This window comes from Pongo pygmaeus, chromosome 2 (assembly GCF_028885625.2).
Source record: "Pongo pygmaeus isolate AG05252 chromosome 2, NHGRI_mPonPyg2-v2.0_pri, whole genome shotgun sequence".
Classification (NCBI taxonomy): domain Eukaryota; kingdom Metazoa; phylum Chordata; class Mammalia; order Primates; family Hominidae; genus Pongo; species Pongo pygmaeus.
Genome location: NC_085930.1, coordinates 141,355,134 through 141,377,343, shown reverse-complemented (window position 1 = coordinate 141,377,343; position 22,210 = coordinate 141,355,134). Strand labels below are relative to the sequence as shown.

General features: G+C 36.3%; 3 protein-coding genes across 10 annotated transcripts in view; 2 read left to right on the top strand and 1 right to left on the bottom strand.

Moving 5' to 3' along the window:
- NPHP3 (nephrocystin 3) overlaps nucleotides 1–2,162 on the top strand; it is a 46,587-nt gene extending 44,425 nt beyond the window's left edge. For both annotated transcript variants that reach the window (XM_063662164.1, XM_054482346.2), the window contains one exon: nucleotides 2,040–2,162. In XM_063662164.1, coding sequence (XP_063518234.1) covers nucleotides 2,040–2,091 — 52 coding nt within the window. In that variant the 3' untranslated portion in view covers nucleotides 2,092–2,162. The remainder of the gene's footprint in view (nucleotides 1–2,039) is intronic.
- UBA5 (ubiquitin like modifier activating enzyme 5) lies at nucleotides 875–17,799 on the bottom strand. 4 transcript variants are annotated; one of them, XM_054482354.2, is made up of 12 exons: nucleotides 17,405–17,799; nucleotides 12,230–12,275; nucleotides 12,025–12,114; nucleotides 9,183–9,292; nucleotides 7,819–7,905; nucleotides 7,053–7,137; nucleotides 6,221–6,325; nucleotides 5,924–6,051; nucleotides 2,695–2,830; nucleotides 2,399–2,474; nucleotides 2,156–2,262; nucleotides 875–1,625 (listed from the first exon to the last, which is right to left on the bottom strand). In XM_054482354.2, the coding sequence occupies exons 1-12, from the start codon at nucleotides 17,563–17,565 to the stop codon at nucleotides 1,542–1,544; spliced, it is 1,215 nt and encodes a 404-aa protein (XP_054338329.1). In that variant the 5' UTR covers nucleotides 17,566–17,799; the 3' UTR covers nucleotides 875–1,541. The 4 variants fall into 4 exon arrangements, with proteins under 4 accessions (XP_054338329.1, XP_063518237.1, XP_054338331.1 ...); XM_063662167.1 differs by lacking the exon at nucleotides 17,405–17,799 and having other exon boundaries at nucleotides 12,030–12,114; nucleotides 12,230–12,256; XM_054482356.2 differs by lacking the exons at nucleotides 12,025–12,114; nucleotides 12,230–12,275 and having other exon boundaries at nucleotides 17,405–17,527.
- A 439-nt stretch (nucleotides 17,800–18,238) lies between these two features.
- Nucleotides 18,239–22,210, top strand: part of ACAD11 (acyl-CoA dehydrogenase family member 11) — a 108,921-nt gene continuing 104,949 nt past the window's right edge. The window contains exon 1 of one of the 4 annotated variants that reach the window (XM_054482350.2): nucleotides 18,239–18,500. In XM_054482350.2, coding sequence (XP_054338325.1) covers nucleotides 18,352–18,500 — 149 coding nt within the window. In that variant the 5' untranslated portion in view covers nucleotides 18,239–18,351. The remainder of the gene's footprint in view (nucleotides 18,501–22,210) is intronic. The other 3 variants (XM_054482351.2, XM_054482353.2, XM_054482352.2) reach the window with 3 other exon arrangements.

Genomic DNA, 22,210 nt, shown 5'->3' with positions numbered 1-22,210 from the left:
CTTACTAAATTGATATGCAAGAATTTCCAAAGGAAATTTATTTTTGAAAAACTGCATTTCATTTTTTAAATTCAAAACATCTCTCATACTAGAAAAGCTATTTTACAGTTCAATAAGCTAAATTTTTAAAAAATGATAAAAGACTCACCAAGGCAACATAAATAAGTTTCCAGGCTAAAAAAACTATCCTCCTGCTTTCCAGACTTTACTATAAACATAAGAATCACAGTATAATCCTAGCATCTCAAAACTAATATATTGAGAACATTTGGTATTTGAGACTTTCTGAAATCAGTTTTTTTAACTTTATTTTACAATCAGGGATGTACTTTTAATTTCTTACGACATTTTCTCCCTAGAGATATAATTTAGATATTCCTATCTATCTTCAAAGTAAAAATCAAAATAGGAAGTAAGCATAGAAACAGCCTACTGGCAGTGGTTACACCTGCATGGTATTTATGAGTCTCCAAATTATTGGAAATTTATTTCAACCAAGGTTCTCTTAAGTCTTCATTACTTGGGTGTAACTCAAGAGAAAACTGATTTATATCAATTTACAGTTTAGTGGTCATGATCGGGGAAAGTGATACTCTTCCACTGACTATAAGTCATTGCAGAGGCAGTTTAGAACTTTTCCTTTATGCCTAATATACAGGACAAACCTTGCCGACATCTCACGACCTCGAAAATCAAATTTAAATGAAGTATCCAGGAGTAGCCTAAAGAATGAGTGTAATCTGGATGGATTTTAGTCTAAATTTATGCCTTGCTCTTCAGTAAAGTATAGTAACTCCAGATATATGTTCCACAGATGCAATAATTTCTGTTCATTGGTCGGTGCAGAATATAATTTATACTTCCTGAAATCAACTTTGTCTATTCATGAAGATAGCTGCTTTTTATTTGCCTTTGTCTCACTTTGAATATATATAATCCGCAGGTTACAGACTTTTCCAATAACTACATTTCAACTTGTATTTCATCAGCAAACATTTAAGAGGATGTTATTTCATAGGTTAACTATTTTAATTCATTGTTGATCAAGTTAGTATTAGTGGGCAATTTTCTTATAGAAAGCAATTCCAAACATAATGAGCAGATGCTTGCCAGCTCTAATCAATAAGCCGTATGCCTTGTCCTTCTCCCTGTATCTGAGGATCATATACTACTTTATTGTCCATGTCCTCATGCAACAGACACAAGCGATTACTGGAAAGAAAAAGATTACAGGATCAGATTTGTCCTTCCCCCACTCCAAAAGGCCAAAACATTTCAACAGCTATGTTTTCAAGTAAGATTTATATTCTACAATATCCTTTGAGGTTTTCTTACTAGAATGAAACACATTTTAGGAAAATTAATGATTTCGTTGGAGCGGGGAGAAACAGGCAAGTCACAGGATTTTCAAAAAGTATAACAATTCAGGTAAGAATATACATTAATTAATGTTGCCCTAAGTTTTATCAGTTAAATTTTTTTTTTTAATTTCAAGGGAAGAGGCTTTAACATGAGAAATAAAATATATCCCAGTCCATTATCTACATATTCTTCATCTTGGCCATGAGGTCTTCCAAGCTTTCACCAGAATCTTCCACTGTTACCTCAGTGACAGAATCTTCTTGCTATTGACAAATAAGGGAAATACAGTGAAAAAAGAACCATATAGAATTCTTGATGCTTAGGAATATATAATCAGTAAGTTTTGACCATGCTCAACAAGGTTATAAAGTAAATTTTCTTTAACAAATATCTTCTAATTTTTAGAAGAAAGACAAAGTCTTTTACATTCCTCACCAGTCTTTTGATTTACAAGGCAGTAATTTCAATATTCTTGACAGCTCTAGTTTTTTTAAATGACATCGTAGCTAAAACTACCAATAAACAAAAAGGAGATCTTCATTTAATCAAAATCTATTATACTTGGTTCATTAATGATTGAACAAAACCATTTTATTCTGTTTTAAAAGTTTAAAATAAGCTATAAATATTTGCATATTAACACTGAATACCTCTCTCTCACATTTTAATGCCTATAGCATAAAATATCTAAAACAGGAAATACTTCATTGGCATTACAAATTAGAATGAAGATGAAAGAAGATAAATATTTTATATGATATTTACATATGGGTAAATCATATTTTCGAAGTACCTTTTTTGGAATTGTGTATGCCACTGTAATTCCTTCAGGTAAGTCTGGAACTGGACCTGAAGAATTTTTCAGTTCCTCTTCTGAAACCTCAGATACCAGCTCAATACCTGTAAATTTGATCCTATGTCAGTTTTTAAGGAATGTAATAAGCAATAATTATTCAATTTGTATAATCTTATTAGATTTGCTACCATAAAAGGTTTTGTTTTATGCTGCCATTTCAATTTATAAAAGAATACCTACCCCATTCATTATCTTCATGGATTATCTCTTCCTTTTCTTGTATAACCTCTTGTTTAGGCAGTGCTGCTACCTTTTTCTGTAGAAATCAAACAGCATCAAAGTGTTCTTACTCATTCTCAGTTCTCTAAACATTAATCAAGAATTCAGACAGGCTTTTTATCATACCAAAAGCAAGAAAGAACATTCATTTTTGAAGTATGGTGAATAAATTAACCATTTATCTTGTATTCCAAATCTGTTTATTTATTGTCCTATGCAATATGATCCCTCATGCATTCTAACAGATTGCCATATACCTTATATTCTTCCTGCTGCTTCCTGCAATTTCTGTCATCACACTGAGGATTTGGCTTCATGGACATAGTAGGAAAAAAATCCTGCATTGCATTGTATCCAAGGTAAAAACTAACAGTACCAAAATTTAACAGAAACCTAGAAAAATCAAAATAGACTTAAATAAAGAAATTAAAACCATGAAAATTCTAGAACAGCTAAATTTTTAAAAAATAACTTTGAAATAGGTAATGATATATTTTTTTTAACCAGAAAACAGAAATCTGCATCCAGAAAACAGAAATTTTATCTTATTTACAGTGCCTGGCTCATAGTAGATGCTTCAGTGTTTATTGAATGAAGGAAAGAAAAGATTACTCCATTTCATCAACTGTAGAACACACTATTTTTTTTGAACCTCTAACAAAGATAAAATGCTGGCAGCTAAACTATTACACGTCAACAACTTCAAGAAGCATGCTGATTTCAGAGAAGCTAAAGTGTGGGAGAAGTGTATTTTTTAAATCCCTGAGATAATTAAGAAAGCCACTTAATTTTTTTTTAACATTTTTGTATGTAACTTACTATAAAATGCACAATCTTAAATGTATAACTCAATAAAATTTTGTATGAGTCTTTCATGTAACCATCACCAGATCAAGATACAGAACATTTTCAGCATCCCATGTGCCTCCAGCTCACTCCTGCCCTCTTCCCAGTCAAATCTGTACTTTTTACTGTGTTGCCCAGGCTGGAGTTAGGTGGCGTGATCATGGCTCACTGTAGCTTCACCCTCCCAGGCTCAAGCAATCCCATCTCAGCCTCCCAAGTAGCTGCGACTACAGGCAAGCACCACCAAGCTTGGCTAATTTTTGTATTTTTTTTTGTAAAGATGGGGCTTTGCCATGTTGCCCAGGCTGGTCTCGAATTCCTGGGCTCAAGCAATCTGCCTGCCTTGGCCTCCCAAATTGTTGGGATTATAGGCGTGAGCCACTGCACCCGGCCAATCTGATGTCTTTTATTAGGTTGGTGCAAAAGTAATTGCAGTTTTTGTTAAAAGTAATGGCAAAATCCGCAATTACCTTTGCACTAACATAATAAAAGCTTCTATACAGAGAAAATCACATAAAAAAGATAAATGACAAAAGAAAAATATTTGCAAATACACATTCTTAATATACAAGACAAAAAAGAGCAACAACTATTAGCAGATAATTCACAGAAGAATGTAAGTGTTCAACCTTTTTCACAAATAAAAACAAAAATTAAATGCCTATTTTTTACCCACCAGAATGACAAAGATTACAGAGTTTGATGATACTCCAAGTTATAAAAGGTATGGGTGAACCAGGTACTCCTAAACTATGATACAAATGTATAATCCTTTTGCAGGAGAAATTTAGTAAATATTTCATAAATTCAGAAATTCTACTTTAAAAAATGTGTACTATAGGCCAGGCACAGTGGCTCATGCCTGTAACTCCTAGCACTTTAGGAGGTCGATATGGGCAGACTGCTCGAGCCCAGGAGTTCAAGACCAGCCTGGGGAACATAGGGAGACTCTGTTTCTACAAAAAGTACAAAAACATTAGCTGGGCGTGGTGGTGGGTGCTTGTAGTCACAGCTACCTGGGAGGCTAAGGTAGGAGGATCACTTGAATCTGGAAGAGTGCAGTTAGCCGAGATTGTGCCTTTGTGCCTCTGCACTCCAGCCTGGGTGACAGAGTGAAACCCTGTTTTCAAAAAAAAAAAAAAAAAAAAAAAAAGGTGCTATAGAAAACTCTAGGCTGGGCACAGTGGCTCATGCCTGTAATCCCAACACTTTGGGAGGCTGAGGTGGGCAGATCACTTGAGCTCAGGAGTTCAAGACCAGCCTGAGCAACATGGTGAAACCTTGTCTCTACAAAAAATACAAAAATTAGCCAGGCATTGTGGCATACACCCGTACTTCCAACTACTTGGAAGGCTGAGGTGGGAGGATCACTTGAGCTCAGGAGGTTGAGGCTGCAGTGAGCCATGACTGAGCCACTGAACTTCAGCTTGTGCAACAGTGAGACCTTGTCTCCAAAAAAACAAAAAGAAGAGAGATCAATCTAGTTTTCAAAGATATATACAAGATGTAGCCTACAGCATTGTTAATAAAAAAAAGAGAATTAAGTAGCCTCAATGACTATCAATAGAGGGGCTAGCTAAATAGGACACATCCTTAAGAGAATACTTTGTTAGCCATGATTCTTTTCTCCTTTTTTGTATCATACTATAAAATGTTTTGTTTAGACAGGTCCTACTACTGTCTAAACACGCTATTTGCTCTTATATGAAATAGCCCTAGACCATTACTTTGAGAGTTTATATGTATGCCTTTTTTCCATTTCTTTGCTCGCAACTGACACTTCTTATTGATTGGTACCTTGTGTCTTGTTGCAGTTTGTTCTTACTATATTGGAGGCTTAGGGAATACAACTAAGCTTATTAAAGTTGTAAAATGAGGGAAAATAAATGGCCTGAATTAGAGAACACCTAAAGGGGCTCTGCTTTTAATAAAGTATGAGTTGATTCATAAACTGTGACATAAATTTCAGCAGCAAAGAAATCTTTTTCCTTCTTTTTAGCTATAGTTTAGATAGTACAGTTGCTGGATATTTGTTTTTGGATAGCAGAAGTATCCAAAAGCAGATTTTAAGAATTTTTTTTTTTTAAGTATTGTTAATGTGTTTTATATTAACACTAATATAAATGTTAACATTTTATGTAAATGTAAAATTTACAGTAACACTAATGTTTAATTACATTAACATTAATAATTACTGTTTAGTCACATTTGGTTTATTTTTGGTAAGACTTAAATCAAGATAGTAGAAACAAGTGTGTTTAAGTCTCCATCCACTGGACAGACTTGAAAAGATATAAATCATTTGGTTAATGTTTCATAAATAAATATGCCACTACCATTGTATCATTTAATAAAAGCTATTCCAAATGCAGGAAGTAACTGACATTCACATATATTCATGTATGAATATGCACACATGTATTATATGTAATATTTAATATAGCAATATATATGAAAAGTAGACATACATATATAAAATAGAATTTGCACATATACATATATAAAACATTTAAAACTACATTTAAGTTTAAAGTAACTATATACTTAGCTTGTAATTTCAATTTCTGAAATGCTTTGTGAAATATATTTATGTTTATTGAAAGCATACAAGACTATTCAGAAAAATTAGCCCTGACTTACTTTAACACATTTTGTACTAAGATCCCAGCAACCACACCCATAGTGGTAGGAAGACTGGCTGCACAAACACCTTCTCGTTTCAGACTCTTTTCATCAATATTTGCAGCAACTACAAGTGGTGGAGCACACTACATGAAAAATAAAAGAAAACACATTTCAAAAAAAAGAAAAAGTATGAGATGTTCCAAATAGTATTCCATCCAAGTTTGTTTTTTCTTTGAATTGTAATACATTTTCAGTGCCCCTAGAACTCGAGTACCTAACAGTGAAGAATACTCCAAAAAGAATAATGCATACCGCAAAACAAGCAGATTCTCCAGGAATTATGAGCTGTATATGCCCTGAAACTGCATTTTCACTGACCCCAGATTCCATCCATGTTTGTCCAAGTTCATTACAAGCCTTAGTAGAAATGGGTGAACACATAAGGAAAAAAAATAAAAGAGCAAGAAGTAATTTACAATAAATTCTTCTAACTGAATGGATTACCAAGGTCTTTTAAAATTAATTTTCAGAACAAATGAGGCAAGTTGTAAGATAATGGAATTCCTTGGTAATTACCATACTCTAAAGAGTAAAGTGACAGTATTCAAGACGCAGTCAGTAAATGTTATTAAATTGAATCAAAGTTTATTGGATTTCTTGTTAAATTAATGTGAAATTTCACTTTTCTAAAATAATTTCAGGAACAAGAAAATGCCAAAATATCATCTGAAAAGTTAAAAACAATATTCAAAAGGAAAATAATTATTTTTATTTTTGAGAAACCAGGTTTTTAGGCAATTTATACATATTTATACATTTATAAAATAACAAAAGCTAAAACTAATGGTGACCAAGATTATAAGATACTAATTTAAGAATTATACATCAGAGGTATTTGCTGTTTTATAGTTTACCAGCAAAAAGAGTAGGATACTATAACATATGTCACAGCAGCAAGGCTAGACAGTCTAGGTCCCAAAGCTAATAGAATAGATTTTAAGAGTAGGCTAAGAGAACATTACAAATAAAACACAGAAAAGGGTTTACATTCAGAACTGTTCTTAGGATGGGGATTATATACTGATAGAATATACAGGAAAACAGATAAATCCATGAATATATCTTGCACAGCAGGAATACTCACTGTATTTATTGTCATTCGAGCTTCAAAATTGTCCACACAGCTAAGAACTAGATCAACAGGTTTTCCTTCTTCTAACCCACCATTACTAGTCAAAGAAAATAAGTTTGAAAAACATCAGAACACAAAATACACTCTAATACATTATACTTACTTGTTCAGTCCAACATTTATTCTTTCATTAAATGTTTGACTATAATTATCACATAATAAATATGTAATATTAAAGATATTGTATATATCAAGTATTGAGTAACTTATAAATATAACATCAATGATACTACAGTATCATTGTAGTATTACTTATTTTACAAGAACTACAAGGGTGAAGGAAGTATAAAGTATGTTCACAACAGTTACTTTTTCACTACCAGCTTTCACATTTTTATTCATGCTTCATTACAAATATAATAAAAGCTAATTGAATGCAATTCATTATTTCAGTGGTGGTCTGACAGTCTCTGAAGAAAACCATTTTCAGACAGAAATATAATCTAGAACACAGAACTTAGAAGTTGAGGTTCTCTTCTTGTATTGTAACTTACAGGGGTTTTTTGCTTGTTTGCTTTTTATTTTTAATTGTTTTTGGACAATATATACCTTTAAATGATATTCTAATACATAAAAATTACACAAAAATTACTGTACTAAAAAAATGGAAAAATATATATCAATCTTCCATTCATTGGATTAATCCATAGATTTTTCTAATAATTTTCTAATACTTGGGCTGGACATTATACAAAATATACATAAATTAAAATTTTACCTTATTCTATCCATGAAATGTTGAAAGTTTTCCACTGTGGTTATATTATAGTTGTGTACTTCAAAAAGAACATCAGGATTAATGTTCCTAAGAAGGAAAAAGGGAATGATTATAAACCTGTAATCCTAGCATTTCAAGAGGCTGTGGTGGGAGGATTACTTGAGTCCAGGAGTTCAAGGCTACAGTGAGCTATCATCGCACCCACTGCACCCCAACCTGGGGGACAGAGTGAGACCCTGTCTCTAAAAAAATGTTTTTAAAAAGACTACTACTAGTAGCTGTAGTAAGAAAAAGCTGTGAGGAAAAGAGATGAAAGAGCTAAAGGGCATTTAACATACCTTAGAGAAGCGAATTCAAGCTATTCAAAGAAAACCCAAAGTCCTTTTCTATCTCTTTTATCTCACACTTCAAGGACTAGGTTCATTTTTGTCATAAAGATTACAAAACTGTTCCCACCCCAATCAATATAAGTGTTGGGAATTAAGACTTAACCATGTCCAGTAACTACCTACAGCTCAGCCTCACTTCCTTACTCAGTTAAGAACAAATTTGGGGCCACAAAGAAAATCCCTAAAGCAGGGATTGGTGAACTGTGGCCCATGGGCCAAATCTGGCTCACCACCTGTTCTTGTGCAGCCTTCAGGCTAAGAATTTTTTTTCATTTTTAAGTGGTTGGGAAAAGAATCAAAAGAACATTTTATGACATATAAAAATTGTATCAGCCAGGCACAGTGACTCATGCCTGCAATGCTAGCACTTTGGGAGGGCTAGGTGGGCAGATGGCTTGAGTCCCAAGAGTTCGAGACCAACCTGGGCAATATGGCAAAACCCCGTCTCTGCTAAAAATGCAAAACATTAGCGAGGCATGGTGGCACGTGCCTGTAGTCCTAGCTACTCAGGAGGCTGAGATGCGAAGATAGCTTGAGCCTGGGAGGCGGAGGTGCAGTGAGCCAAGATTGTGTCGCTACACTCCAATCTAGGTGACAGGGTGAGACTGTCTCAAAAAAATTTTATTTTTTAATTAAAAAAATTAAAAATTGTATGAAATTCAAATTTCGGAGTCCAAAAATAGAATTTTCTTGGAGCACAGACATGCTCATTCATGTTTGTGTTGCCTACAGCTGCTATCAAACTGCAACTAACAGTTCCAACAGAGAACATCTGGCCCTCAAAGACTAAAATATTTATTATCTAACCCTATACATAAAAAGTTTGCCAACCCATGTCCAACAGGTAAGAGACTTCTTTGTACAAGTGAAATCTGCATTTTATAGAGAAAAATTAAGATCCATTTATATTAACTCATATCAAATACATAAAGTAAGATTTCACTGAATATGGTACTTGATTGCTATTCCATTTACCTCAGAGTATGTTCTGCTGCTTGAACTTTACTTAATCCCGCTTGATGAGGCTGGAAGAAAAGTCTATTCATATTGGCTAGTTCCACCTTGTCATAATCAAAGAGTAGCAACTAAAATGAAAATAGTGGTATTCTGATGAAAAACATACCAAAAAACTAAACATATCAAAAAATAAATGAGAGAGCTTTACATTTAATTAGTTTAGCAGTTTGATAATAATATTAGCTAACTCTACAACACTAGGTGCCATATATTAATTCATTGAATGCTCATGTGAGGCATGTAGGTACTATTATCCTTATTTTAAAAATGAGGCAACTACAACACTTGTCCAAAGGCCACTCATCTAATATGAAGTGAAAATGGGATTCAAATTCAAGCATTCTCAATCCAGCATCTGCGCCTCAACCACAATGCTTTGCTGCCTCTCTAAATAATTCACTCAGAAATTAAGATTAATTCCCTTTCATTCCATTTTTTAAAACTGTGGCAAAATCCTACTTCATTTCCATTTTTTGCTAAAAGCCAGGAATCCATTGGATAAATGAAATCTTTCAATAAGATGAAAACAAGTGCTGTAACTTAAAATATAGTATAACCTGACTCCTTTTGTGTATATGACAAAATATATACCAGTGACATGGCTAAAACATTATTCCAAATAGAATTACAAACCAGTTAATTGTTGTTTCCTGCTATATACTTAAGCCTGTTTCAAAAAGCATTTGTCTCACACACACACACACACACACACACACACACACAAATGGCCATTAGATCACATTTCTTATCAATAAGAACAGGCTAGAGCCAAGGACTTCCTGTCCCTTCTTCATATGAAATTCTGTGACTCTGTAATACAATTCTCAGCACACTAAACAATAAAAACAAAAATGGGATTTTCTTCTCAATAAAAAAACTAAAAAGAAAAAAAATTAACCTAACCCATAACACCTAGATAGCCCTTAATACTAGAAAAGATCTCACACTCTCCAAAATTTTCTAATCCTACCTAAGAGTCTCCAAAACACAGTTTATTTAAGCTCATCAATATTTATTAGGTCAGGCCAAGTATTAAATGAGTTTCTGCCTCATAGCTTGTTTATACATAAGTTGCGGAAAACATTAAACTTAGGAACAGAAGGTCTGAGCTGTAACTCTGCCACTAATTAGCTCTGCTTGTGGGTAAATCACTTTCACTTTTTAGGCCTGTATCTTCATCTCTAAAATAAAGCAGTGAATATAGATCTGGTGATCCAAGGCACCCCAGATACTTTAAAGAGATCCAGAGGCCTTCAGGGATAAGAAATGGACTCTGGGTTTCCTAACATCTTCTACTTTCCTATTTAACCTCATTAATTCACTTCGTATTTATCTGTTTTACAAATTAAAGAAAGACTTCCTGAAACTTACCTGTGTAGATTCTCAGTTTACAAACTTGAGGGCACACTGGAATCACTTGGAGAATTTTTAAAAATACAGATGTTTGTACCTCATCCCCAGAGATACTTCTTATGGGGTGCAGTCTGGACACCAGAATTTTTTAAAACTTCCCAGGTGATTCTCACTACAGCATATATAACTACCGTCCTACCTCTTTGCTACTCAAAATGGCCTGGTCTAGCTGCATTAGCATCACCTGAAGCTTGTTAGAGATGCAAGAGCACTTCTCCAACTTTAATATGCAAATGAATCACTTGGGGATTGTGTTAAAATACAGATTCTGATTCAGTATGTCTGAGGTAGGTATTGAGAGCTGATACTGATGTTACTACTTCAGGGACTAGACTTTGAGTAGCAAGGATCCAGTGGTTCTTACTGGTGTAATCCTAGGAACATCAGCATCAGAATCACCTGGGAGCTTGTTAGCAATGTCAATTATTAAGTCCACCTGACACCTATAAAATCAAAACCACCAGAGTAGGATCTGTTGATCTGTGCTTTAATAAGGCTTCCAACTAATTGTGATAACATACTCAAACTTGAGAGCCACTAATCTCAATAATCTCTATTATCCCTGGTCAATCAGTCAGGGTGCTTAAGTCAGCTATAAGCAATTTTTGTCCAGGTTTTGTAAATCTTCTGAAAGATATTAAAATTTCAATAAACATTTTTAGTATTTTGGTGTTGTTATTTCTATATTGATAAGTGAGTGCCAATTTTGAAATCACCTTCTTTTAAGAATTTGGGGTAGACCAACATATTAGAAAGCATTGGTAAACTGTGGGAGAATGATTCCTTTACCAGAACAACAAATTAAAGGATATATAATTGTGGAAAGCTTATTCATTCAACCATTATGCATCTAACATTATAGACTTTGGCTTTATAAATCTAAGATTGGTAGACTGAATTCTGGTACAAGAAAGTTACTTCTTTCTAACCCATAATCTAAATGAATTTTAGAAAAAAGTAAGAGTACCAATTTTTAAAAATCCATCCAGAGCATTCTCTAGTTCAAAATCAAGAGTAGGAAAGGTACATGTTTTCTATTCTGCCTGGTATATGTTTAATAAAATATTTGTTAGATGTTTCAGTATTTCACACACTTTATCAAATTAACAACCTTCTTTCCTAAGTTTCTATATCTAAAACACCTAAATCCAAATTGTTTACATATTACTTCAAACAAAAAGGTTTCTAAACGCAATTAGACAATCTTTGTCTAATATCACCTTTTGTTTGGGTGGGGATATGTCTCAACCCGAGTAGAAAGAACAATCTAGATTAATACACTGCAAGTCAATAAGCCATTAGTAAAGAAGAAAAATCCTAATTTGTACCTGATTTACTCCAGGAGTGAGTAGTTCCCTATATGACAGGCAAAGAGAAATATTTTTACCTTACCAATGCCACATCTTGTCAGCATTTCAGCAGTCACACTACCTACTCCACCAACACCTACTATTGCTACGGCAAAGGTACGGATTTTCTGTGAAATACAAAATAGTATATGTTGGTTAATAGCTCTTCATCAAATATGTCACCAGAAGTTATTTTAATTTACTGAATTAATCTTACAAAAACTTGGAAAGGGTTTATCATACCTCATAGTCGCTTACAATTCCCATTCGTTTCAATGCCATCAAGCGGCTTAAAACAAAGAAAAATATGTTTTAAAGCTTACAGTCTTTTAGGTATTAGTAATACAAACAGACATACATCATCACAGAAAATAAACACCAAAATATAATCATTACTAATCGTTTCAAAGAGGAGGATGCTTACAGGCTGGTTTTTACCAGATGAAACTAAATTACCCAGGTACCTTTAAAAAAAACTCTCCCAAGTGTAGCATATGAAACAAGATTGGTTTTTAAAAGCTATGTATTCTGATTTGCAGCCAAGATTGTGACTACTACTTAAATGTTAAGGGTCAAAGTTAAATTTCAACATTTTTCTACGCTTTGGTAGAATATGTAAATATTTAATGTTTTAACACTCAGATCTCCATCATCAGAGTAAATTCATGGCTGGAATTCCATTCTCTTGTTGCCTCTGCCCACAATGGATGATGTCTACTTTTAGTAAGCACCTACTGTATTCAAAGACTCTAACAGGTGCTTTAACTAGTTACTGGTAATCTGCAGTTTAAGTCTATGATTAATTCCCATTCATCTTCACTTTAAGGAGTCAAATAGTTCCACCAGGCTTGTTAGGAAATTCAGCCTCCACCCCCATTTTCCTCTCCCTCACTTTTAACTCCATTACCATCATATTCCTAAACAACATGCTAACATTGTTATTTCTTTTCAGTTTTAGTCAATTATCTGAATCAGATTTTGCTCTTAGCATTCATCCCCACTGCACAGAGACATTTTCCATCCCACCGACCTCCCAATATTGTTAGATGCTAATCTTGGTTAGATGTTAACTCTTCACAACTGGGCTATGCAATATATTAAAACTTACCCTTTCCTCTAACTCCCAACCCTGAAGTTAATAAGTATGTTTCTCCTGATGCTTAATTTCCTATGTATTTTTCACAAATTCCACCCCAACTTTCCACTAGTTATCTAAAGTTCCTCTAGATACATTCATATTCATGAGGTATTCTATCAATTTCATCTTCTTAAAGATGTATCTCCTAGAATCTGACATGATTGTCTCCAGACTTACTGCACATACAGCCCCCTTCCTAGGCTCTTCCTTCATCATTATACTACAAAGTCTCTTAATTTCTTTATTCTGTGTTAATCCACTGTTTCCTGTATGCTATAGCTCACTAGTTCTAAAGTGTCTATGGATCAGCAACAGGACCACCTGAGAATTTAATAGAAATGCAATTTCTTAGGCCCTACCCTATAATCATCCACTGAATCAGAAATCTTGAATGTGGAGTCTAACAATTTGCTTTAACAAGCCCTCCAGTAATTCTGATGCACATGACAGTTCAAAACACTGTCATCAATTATTTTTAAATTTACTCTCTTGCTGTGGTTAGAAGAACATCTTCCAGTAGTTTTGCAAAGGGTACGGCAGAGGTAAATTTTGAGAACTTTCATGTCTGAAAATGTTCCTTATCAAAATTATTCTTTATAAAAATGACAAAGCAAAGGGCATAATTGTGGGAAGCTACACATATACTCTTAATCGATAGTTTAACTTGGTAAAGAAGTCTAAAGTTAGAATTGTCTTTCAACATTTTAAAGTATTGCTCCAGTGTCTCCTAGCTTGTAAAATTTCATAGTGTGCCTTAATGTGAATCTGTTCTCATACCTTGTGCTGAGTTTTTAGTGGACCCTTTCAAAATGAAAACTCACATTTTCAGTTCTGGGAAATGTCCTTGAAGAATCTGGTTACTTCCTTGTTTGGTTTGTTTTTCCTGGACTGTCTGGAACTCCTATTATTTGGAAGTTGGACCATCTGGATTTGTCCTTTATCTTCTTTCTCCAGTTATCTACTATTTTAGTTTTCTGCTCTGTTCTCTGGATGATTTCTTTCAACTTTATTTTCCAACACTTCTATTAAGATTTTCATTTCTATTACCATCTCCATTTGCAAGAATTCCTGATTATCTAAATACTCTGCACCTTGTTCCTGTATCATTTGTACTATATCTTCTCTCATCTAAGGATACTAATGATAACTTAGGGGGATGTGTTTATCTTACATAGTCTATCCAAGTTGCTATTTTTATTTTATTTCTTTCATGTTAGAAGTTTCTTTCATCCTTTGTTCTGTTCATATTTAAGTGTGGGACACTAATAAAGGTAACAATATAGGCAATACTGTTTGACTTTGGACTTCACTGTAGGGTGATCTGGCCAGACTATTTAGTTGAGAAACCCACAATGTCAGTGTCTTTCAGTCTTTCCTCTTGGCTCTATCAGATTCACTAGAGAATAATCTTTCAAACTCCAACCTGAGTTGGAGTTCCAACCCCACAATCAGCTGTTGGAAGTGAAGAAGCAAGGCTGGGAGTCTCGGCATTCAGTATGTAAGCATTTAGTTTACATTCAGTCGCAGCATTCAGCATGTAAACAATCAGTTTACCCCTTCCTTCAGGTACAAAGACCTGCCCCAATTATTCTTGGAAATCTTCTATTTTACTCTTTCTAATGAATAAATCTCTACTCTCCTCTTCTGGTAGGGAAGGAGTGTTTGCCCAGTTACCCACAGTGGAGTAGGGGATCTGGGGCTTTTGTTTCTTCAACAGATTTTCAACTGAAAGTTTTTTTTAGCCCTACCTGAAGTTCTGCAAGTACCTGTGCCTATTCCTGAGCCTTTTGAGGGATTCTTGCAATAAACTGGGTTGCAAGCTTAAGATTAAACTTCTCTGAATCTATTAAATCAGTTACCTTCACCCATCCCTTCTCTAGTTTCCAAATTGTTACTATAATCAAGTACAGGGACTCACCCCTCCCCATTAGTTATTAATACGAACCCTTTATATTTTCAATGGGAGTTTTCTTTTAAAAAATTCCTTTACTATCACTTTAGTGAGGTTGGGTAGACAGTGATGGCCGATCCATCACAGGAATTTGCTATCCTTACCTTGATGCTCCCTTCAATCTTTAAATAATCTGAGAAGCATAGATGGCAACCCCCTTTTACAGATGAGGGAAACGGTTTGGGTTAATCAACTGCCCAAAATCAGCTAACTGGCGAATGGTATTCTGATCTGGGTTTCTGAGCCAGGATTTGATACCAGGTTTTCTAATCTCAAAGCCTCTCCAGTTTTTCCACATGCTTATAACTATATTCCATAACACATAATTTTACGGTTACTTGTGTTGTTTAATATCTCACATCCATGTAGTCTCTCAAACTGAAGCAAAAGTCAGGGGCTTTATATTTCTTTTGTATCTCTTGAAGCAATTAAAATGGTGTTAATACATACATATCCCTTTCCTATAACCTTTTGTACTTTATCATAATTCAATAACCTGTACTTTATCAGTAATAACACTGTACTTTATCATAATTCTTATCACCTGTACTGCAATGGCACGTTTACTTTTCTATTTATCTCACACTCATCTGGTAAGCTCTAGAGGGAAAAGACCATGTCTACTTTATATTCACAGTGTCTGTGCATAATAAGTACTCAATACAATGTAAATAATATTGTCAAGGAGGACTGGAGACAAAAATGTACTCAGTAAATATTTGCTGCATGAACAATTCAAAAAATTAAAGCTGAACTTTATTAAAATTCCATATACCAGTGAACAGCTTTGGGTATCAAACTGCCATCTCCTGTATAGCAATTTTAACAAAGTCAATGGTGCAAATCAGATAGAAAATACTAAATATTTAGACTTGAGTTCTGAAAGTCTTGTTTGTTATAATTACAATGTCAAGGGATCATCTCATATTAAATAGTGTCTGAAGGACAACTTAAATTCCTGACCCATATTCCTCTGCTTTTCATTCTGGAGGGAAAATTTCAAAGTCTTCATTTGTAAAATTTTAAAATGTTTTAAAAATGTCAAATAGTTTCCACTTATTCTGATTAGAGATGTCAGTTCATGCTTATTTAATCTCTAAAAATTTTGGACCATTAACCCTTCATATTTGGCAACACAGTTAAAACAGTGCACCCTAAGACTTCTACTGAGGCTTTACATATCACAAACTAAAACCTTTTTTAAAAATCAAAACTCTTATGCTCTTTAAAGGAAAAAAGCAACAATAAAATCTTCATTATCTACTTTAACACTATACAATTTTTAGCTACACGACTTAATTGTTTTTACTGGGGAGATGGTCCATGAGAATTTTACATTAAGACAAATCTAATGCAAGACAGGCCTTATTATTTACTACCAAGGCATGAAACCGAGGTGGCTCTCTAAGCCTCAATTTTCTCACCTATATAATGGGGGGTAAAACAGTAGCAATCTCATAGGGTTTTGGTGGGAGGAGACAATGCATGTAAAGTGCTTAGCACAGTGAAAGCTCAATAACTGCTTGCTACTAAATGCACCTAGCAATAAAATCTTGTATAAGGCTTGCCATGTACAAGGACTACTCTAAGACCTTTATACATACTGATTTTTTCAATCCCCACAACTATGACAGAGATAGATATTACTATTATCTTCATCGTATAGGTGAGAAGCTGAAGCGGAAAGTTTCAAAACTTGCCTAAGGTTAGGCAGTTATGAAGAGAGTAGTTAGATTTGAATTGCAATCAGTCTGGCGGTAGAGTCCTTACCCTTAACCATTGCACTATATTCCATCTGCTGAATTGACAAGCTTTGTTAGGAAAGAAGAAAAGAGAGGCCTGGGCAGTCTTAGTAATGTCGAATGGTTTGAGATGTTAAGGAACACCCGAATATCTCAGATTAGAGCTAACCCCGCTCTCCCCCGCCCCGACCCCATGTAAGATGTATTGATAAGCCTTTAATGAAACTCAAAGTTTACCTTAGCAGGTTTTACATTTGATCTCATCTTCTGAAAGTTCTTACTATCAGTCTTATACACAGCGAGACGGACTAATTAAGAGGCAAGGGTGATAGGAAACTGGACACACGTCCTCAGCAGGCACAGGAGCAGCACCATATGGCTGACTCACTGGAGGTTTTTTAAAAAGAGAAAGAATATCTTCCGATCAGTACTAAGATGTGGCCTTGCCCATTTGGGAACAAGATTCGCAGACCAAGAGAAGAGTGGCGGGCGTCCCCATGAGCGGGACGTGGGAAGCGCCTCCCTTCTGACCTCACGGAGCCTGACCTCGTCCCCCGCGCCTGCCTCCCACCGGCGACGCAGGTTACCTGTAGGGATTCGAATCCACCACCTCTGAGCTCATCTTCTCGATGCGGACCCGGCCGCCCCCTCCGTCGCCGCTCCTCGGGACCTGCAGACTCCTCTCCTGGGCAAGTTCCCGCTCCAGCTCCTGGACCCGCTGCTGCAGCCGCTCCACAGACTCGGCCATGGCTGGGACTCCGGCTGCCAACGCTCCCAGCCCGGGCCTTCGCCGCCGCCTTCGCCCCACGCTGCTCGGCTGGGCCCGCGAAGGGTACGTGGGGAGGCACCTCGCCGCTGCCTTCCTAGCCCAGAGCCCTGGGGAAGTGCACCCAGCGCCTCACAGACAGACACGTCTCCGAGACTCCCACAGGCCTTCCTCGGAGCCGCTTCCGGTGCGTCGCAGACATCGCTCCCCCTCGGCAAAAACCTGGCTCTTTCGGCTTCCTTCCTCGCTGGGTCGGCTAAACCCGGCCGCAGCAGGACCGGGGTGGTAAGTGTCCAGGGCAGGAGGTCTGCGATGTTGCCTTGCTAACCGGGTGTCTAAGAGAAACAGGGTCTTTTTATTCTTGGGCTCGAGGTCCTGACGGGCCTTTTTCTGAACGGGACCCTGCAGGTCTTCCGCCTGCTGTTGCATTAAATTTGGGGGTGGAAGAGGCTTCTGCGTTGTTCCTTACCCGCAAGGATGACCATAGCTTTGCTTTCTTTAAAATTGAGGCCTCCAACTCTGATGCTGACTGGAGAATTGAAATCCGAACACACATTGGGCTCTTTTGGCACTTGACTAGAGCTAAAACCTCCAGATTCAGCGGGCAGGCGTTGCTCAGCAACGGCGCGTAGGCTGTGTGTGGTTGGCTGGAGCCAGACCCCGCCCCGGCCTCGGCCCACGCTCTAAAGGGGACTTTGCCCCAATCCTGAAAGACTTCGGCACTCGAGACCTGTGGATGCCGCGTTGCTGTGGCCTGCGGGGGTGATCATGAAGCCAGGTGCTACTGGCGAGTCTGATTTGGCTGAAGTGCTGCCCCAGCACAAGTTCGACAGCAAGTCCCTGGAGGCCTACCTAAACCAGCACTTGTCTGGCTTTGGGGCCGAACGTGAGGCTACGCTGACCATTGCCCAGTACAGGTATGGACGCCAGCCTTTGCCTCCAGCGGAAACAAATTTGTGCATTGAGTTTTCCTTCCTTTGTCCCTGGGTGGTTTCCTAAGTTTCTCCCACCCTGATTGCTTTTCCTGCAGTCAGTGGACGCACCCTACAGGCATGAGCTGCTATTGCCGGCCCTCCGAATTCGATGCTGGAGGCTTCCCAATTGGAGGGCGGTAATGGAAGCGCAATAACGTTCACCATTCCACTATCAAAAGGAATCTTTGTTGAAGGATAGATTTATGTCCCTTGAGGATTCACCAAGGCAATTAAGGCTACAAATTCTGAGAAATAGATGCCTTCTTCTGTGATACAGCCATTAGATCTTTTTCTGAGAAGCTGGTGGAATTCCATTTGATTGGCCGTATTCCGGGAGGCTGAGTTAATGACACCAGATGGAGGATCCGAATTTGAGTACTAGCTTTTCCACTTAGGAGGTCACAGCACCACTTTGGGCCTCAGGTTTTTTGAAGTCAGGTAATGGAACTGGGTGAGAGGATCCTGAGAGTACCGTTCCCCACCGGGAATCTGGCTTTAGTCTGATGTTTTACAATAGATAATACATTCTTAAAACTTTATTCTAAAAATAACATTGTTACTAATACAGGGCTATAGAAAGAGTCTTATCATTCAGAAAACTGGATCTGTCACTTGTTGCCCGGGAGTTTAAATATGTTACATAAACACTCTGAGAACTAGTTTCCTAAGTTGTAATACCTATTTTGATTAGTCTTATTAATGAAATGAAGTACCGTAATATAGGTGAAAGGGCGTAAAAATTACAACAACATAGTATGCTAGTGGTATTTTATCACTGGCATTTATATTCTTTGACTACTGATTTTGGTGAAAATGAAAATAGTAATAAATGAGATGGATCAGGGAACATTTTAGGGTGTAGAATTAAAAGGTCCCATGTCCCAATAGATATTAGAGGATGAAGGAAAAGGTGGAATAAAGAATAGCTGAGATTTCTAGGTTAGAAGGCTTGTGTTGTAACAAACTAAAACAGATCAAAGTTCAAATTTCAACTATTTCAATTGCTGTGGAATTTGGACAAGTTACCCTTTGAACATCTAGTCCTGCTTTGGCAAAAAGGAGATAGTAACGTTCATATTGTAGGGGTGTTGAAGAGGTACATAACTGAAAGATACTTAATTCTGAACCAAGCTGAATGTTAAACCATAATCGTGTTCAAAAAATGAAATTAGTTGTGGTATAAAAATTGCTTCCAGAAATGTTGTATAAACTTGGTTTAATAAATATATATGGAACTCTGGATCCCACAGAGAACACACATTCATTTCTAGGACACATGAAAAAGTTTATAAAAATTGAAAACACATAGGCCATGAAGGAAGTCTCAGAAACTCAAAAGAATCAATCTTTATATTTTGAAAATGTGTGTTTTGGCCAGGTGCAGTGACTCACACCTGTAATCCCAGCACTTTGGGAGGCCGAGGCACATGGATCACTTGAGGTCAGGAGTTCAAGACCAGCCTGGCCAACATGGTGAAACCCCCATCTCTACTAAAGATAAAAAATTAGCCGGGCATGGTGGCATGTGCCTGTAGTGCCAGCTACTTGGGAGGCTGAGGCAGGAGAATCGCTTGAACCAGGAAAGGGAGGTTGCAGTGAGCCAAGATTGCACCATTACACTCCAGCCTAGGTGACAGAGTGAGACTCAAAAAAAAAAAAAAAAAAAAGGAATATGTGTTTTTTAATGCCAAAAGTTTAACAGAAGATAGCTAACAAATACATGTTTATAAATTAATTGATTCATGGATTAAAGAGCCAATAATCTACACAGACAGTAAAAGACTATCAAAGTTCAGTGTACAGAAATCAATTGCATTTCTCTACTTTAGCAACAGTTAAAATGTAATTTTCAAAAACTTACAAGAGCATCAAAAATATAAATTACCTAAGTAAAAGATGTGCAATACCTTTGTAGAGAAATGATAAAACTTTTATTAGGACCTTAAAAAGAATTTTAAAAATTGAGAGATGCCATGTTGTTGAATAGGAATATTCAATATTGCAAACTTTTTTCTTCCAGTTGATCTATTGATTCAAAGCAATTACAATCAAAATCCTAATTTTTTTCTCTAATTTGAAAAAGTGCTCCTAAATTTTATGTGTAAGAGCGAAGGGCTAAGTATAGCAGAAACATTTTTAAAGAACCACAAGGTGGGAAATTTGAATTAAGATGGTATGATATTAGCACAGAGATAGACAGACCAATGAAATAAAACAGAGTACACAGAAAGACCCACATATTTATAGAAGTTTGATAAGTGACAGTGTTGGCACTGAGAGTCAGTGGGGGGGAAAGAAGAACTTTTCAAGAAGTTATACTGGAATAATTGTTATCTGTATGAAGAAATAGAAATTAGACTCTTTATCTCACACAGTTCCAGGTAGATAAAAGAACTGAATGTTAAAGGCAAAACTATAAATGTTTGGAAGATGTGTAAGTTATTTTTATGACTTTAGAGAAGAAAATCTTTTAAAGACAACAGCAGAAACCACAAAGGAAATGACTGATAAATTTTCATTAAAAGACTTCTTAAAGTGAAAAGACAAAAGAAAATATTTTCAGTGCATATAATGTTTAAAATATTCAGAATATAAATAACTATAATAGCTCACCAGAAAAATGGGTGAAAACTTGATGATGCTCAACTTTATTATACTGTAGTAATAAGGGAAATGCAAATTAAAAAAAACAACAACACAATGAGAAACCATTTCACACCACCAAATTGACTTCTTTTAAAAAATCTGACAATAGACCGGGCGCAGTGGCTCATGCCTGTAATCCCAGCACTTTGGGAGGCTGAGGCAGGTGGACCACCAGAGGTCAAGAGTTCGAGACCAGCCTGGCCAACACGGTGAAACCCCGTCTCTACTAAAAATACAAAATTAGCTGGCTGTGGTGGTGGGCACCTGTAAATCCCAGGCTGAGGCAGGAGAATTGCTTGAACCTGGGAGGCAGAGGCTTTAGTGAGCCGAGATCGCACCACTGCACTCCAGCCTGGGTGAGACAGAGGCAGACTCCGTCTCAAAAAAAAAAAAAAAATCTGACAATATCAAGCATTGGTCAGAATATGGGGCAACAGGGACTCATATAGGGGTGTGAATTAGTATGGCTGCTATTGAAAAATAACTCAACATGATCTTGTAAAAATGAAGTTGGGAAGATACACATGACCTATGACCTAGCAGTTCTACTCATAGATGTATACTCCTGAGACTTTTCTTGTACTAGAGTATAAGGAGACAATCTACAAAGATGTTCATTGTACTGTTTGTAATAGCAAAAATCCAGGAAAGAACACAATGTCTATAGATATAGAATAGATGAATAAATTGCAGTATATTCACATAATGGAGTACCATACCACAGTGAAAATGATTCAGCTACAGCTATACATAACACAGAATGAGAAACATGAAGAAATTAACAGTATATTGTATACAGAGATAAACTGTAAGGGAATGAGAAATATAAAATTCAGAATAGTAGTTACTCAAGGGGAGGGACATACAGGGTTTCAAAGACAGTAATTTTCTCCGGGTAGTGAAAATGGTGTTTGTGGCATTACTATTCCTCATGCCTTACCAATTTTGTAAATACTCTTTTTATCTGCAAGATTTACTTTTAAAATTTGCAAAAATTAAATCTTATT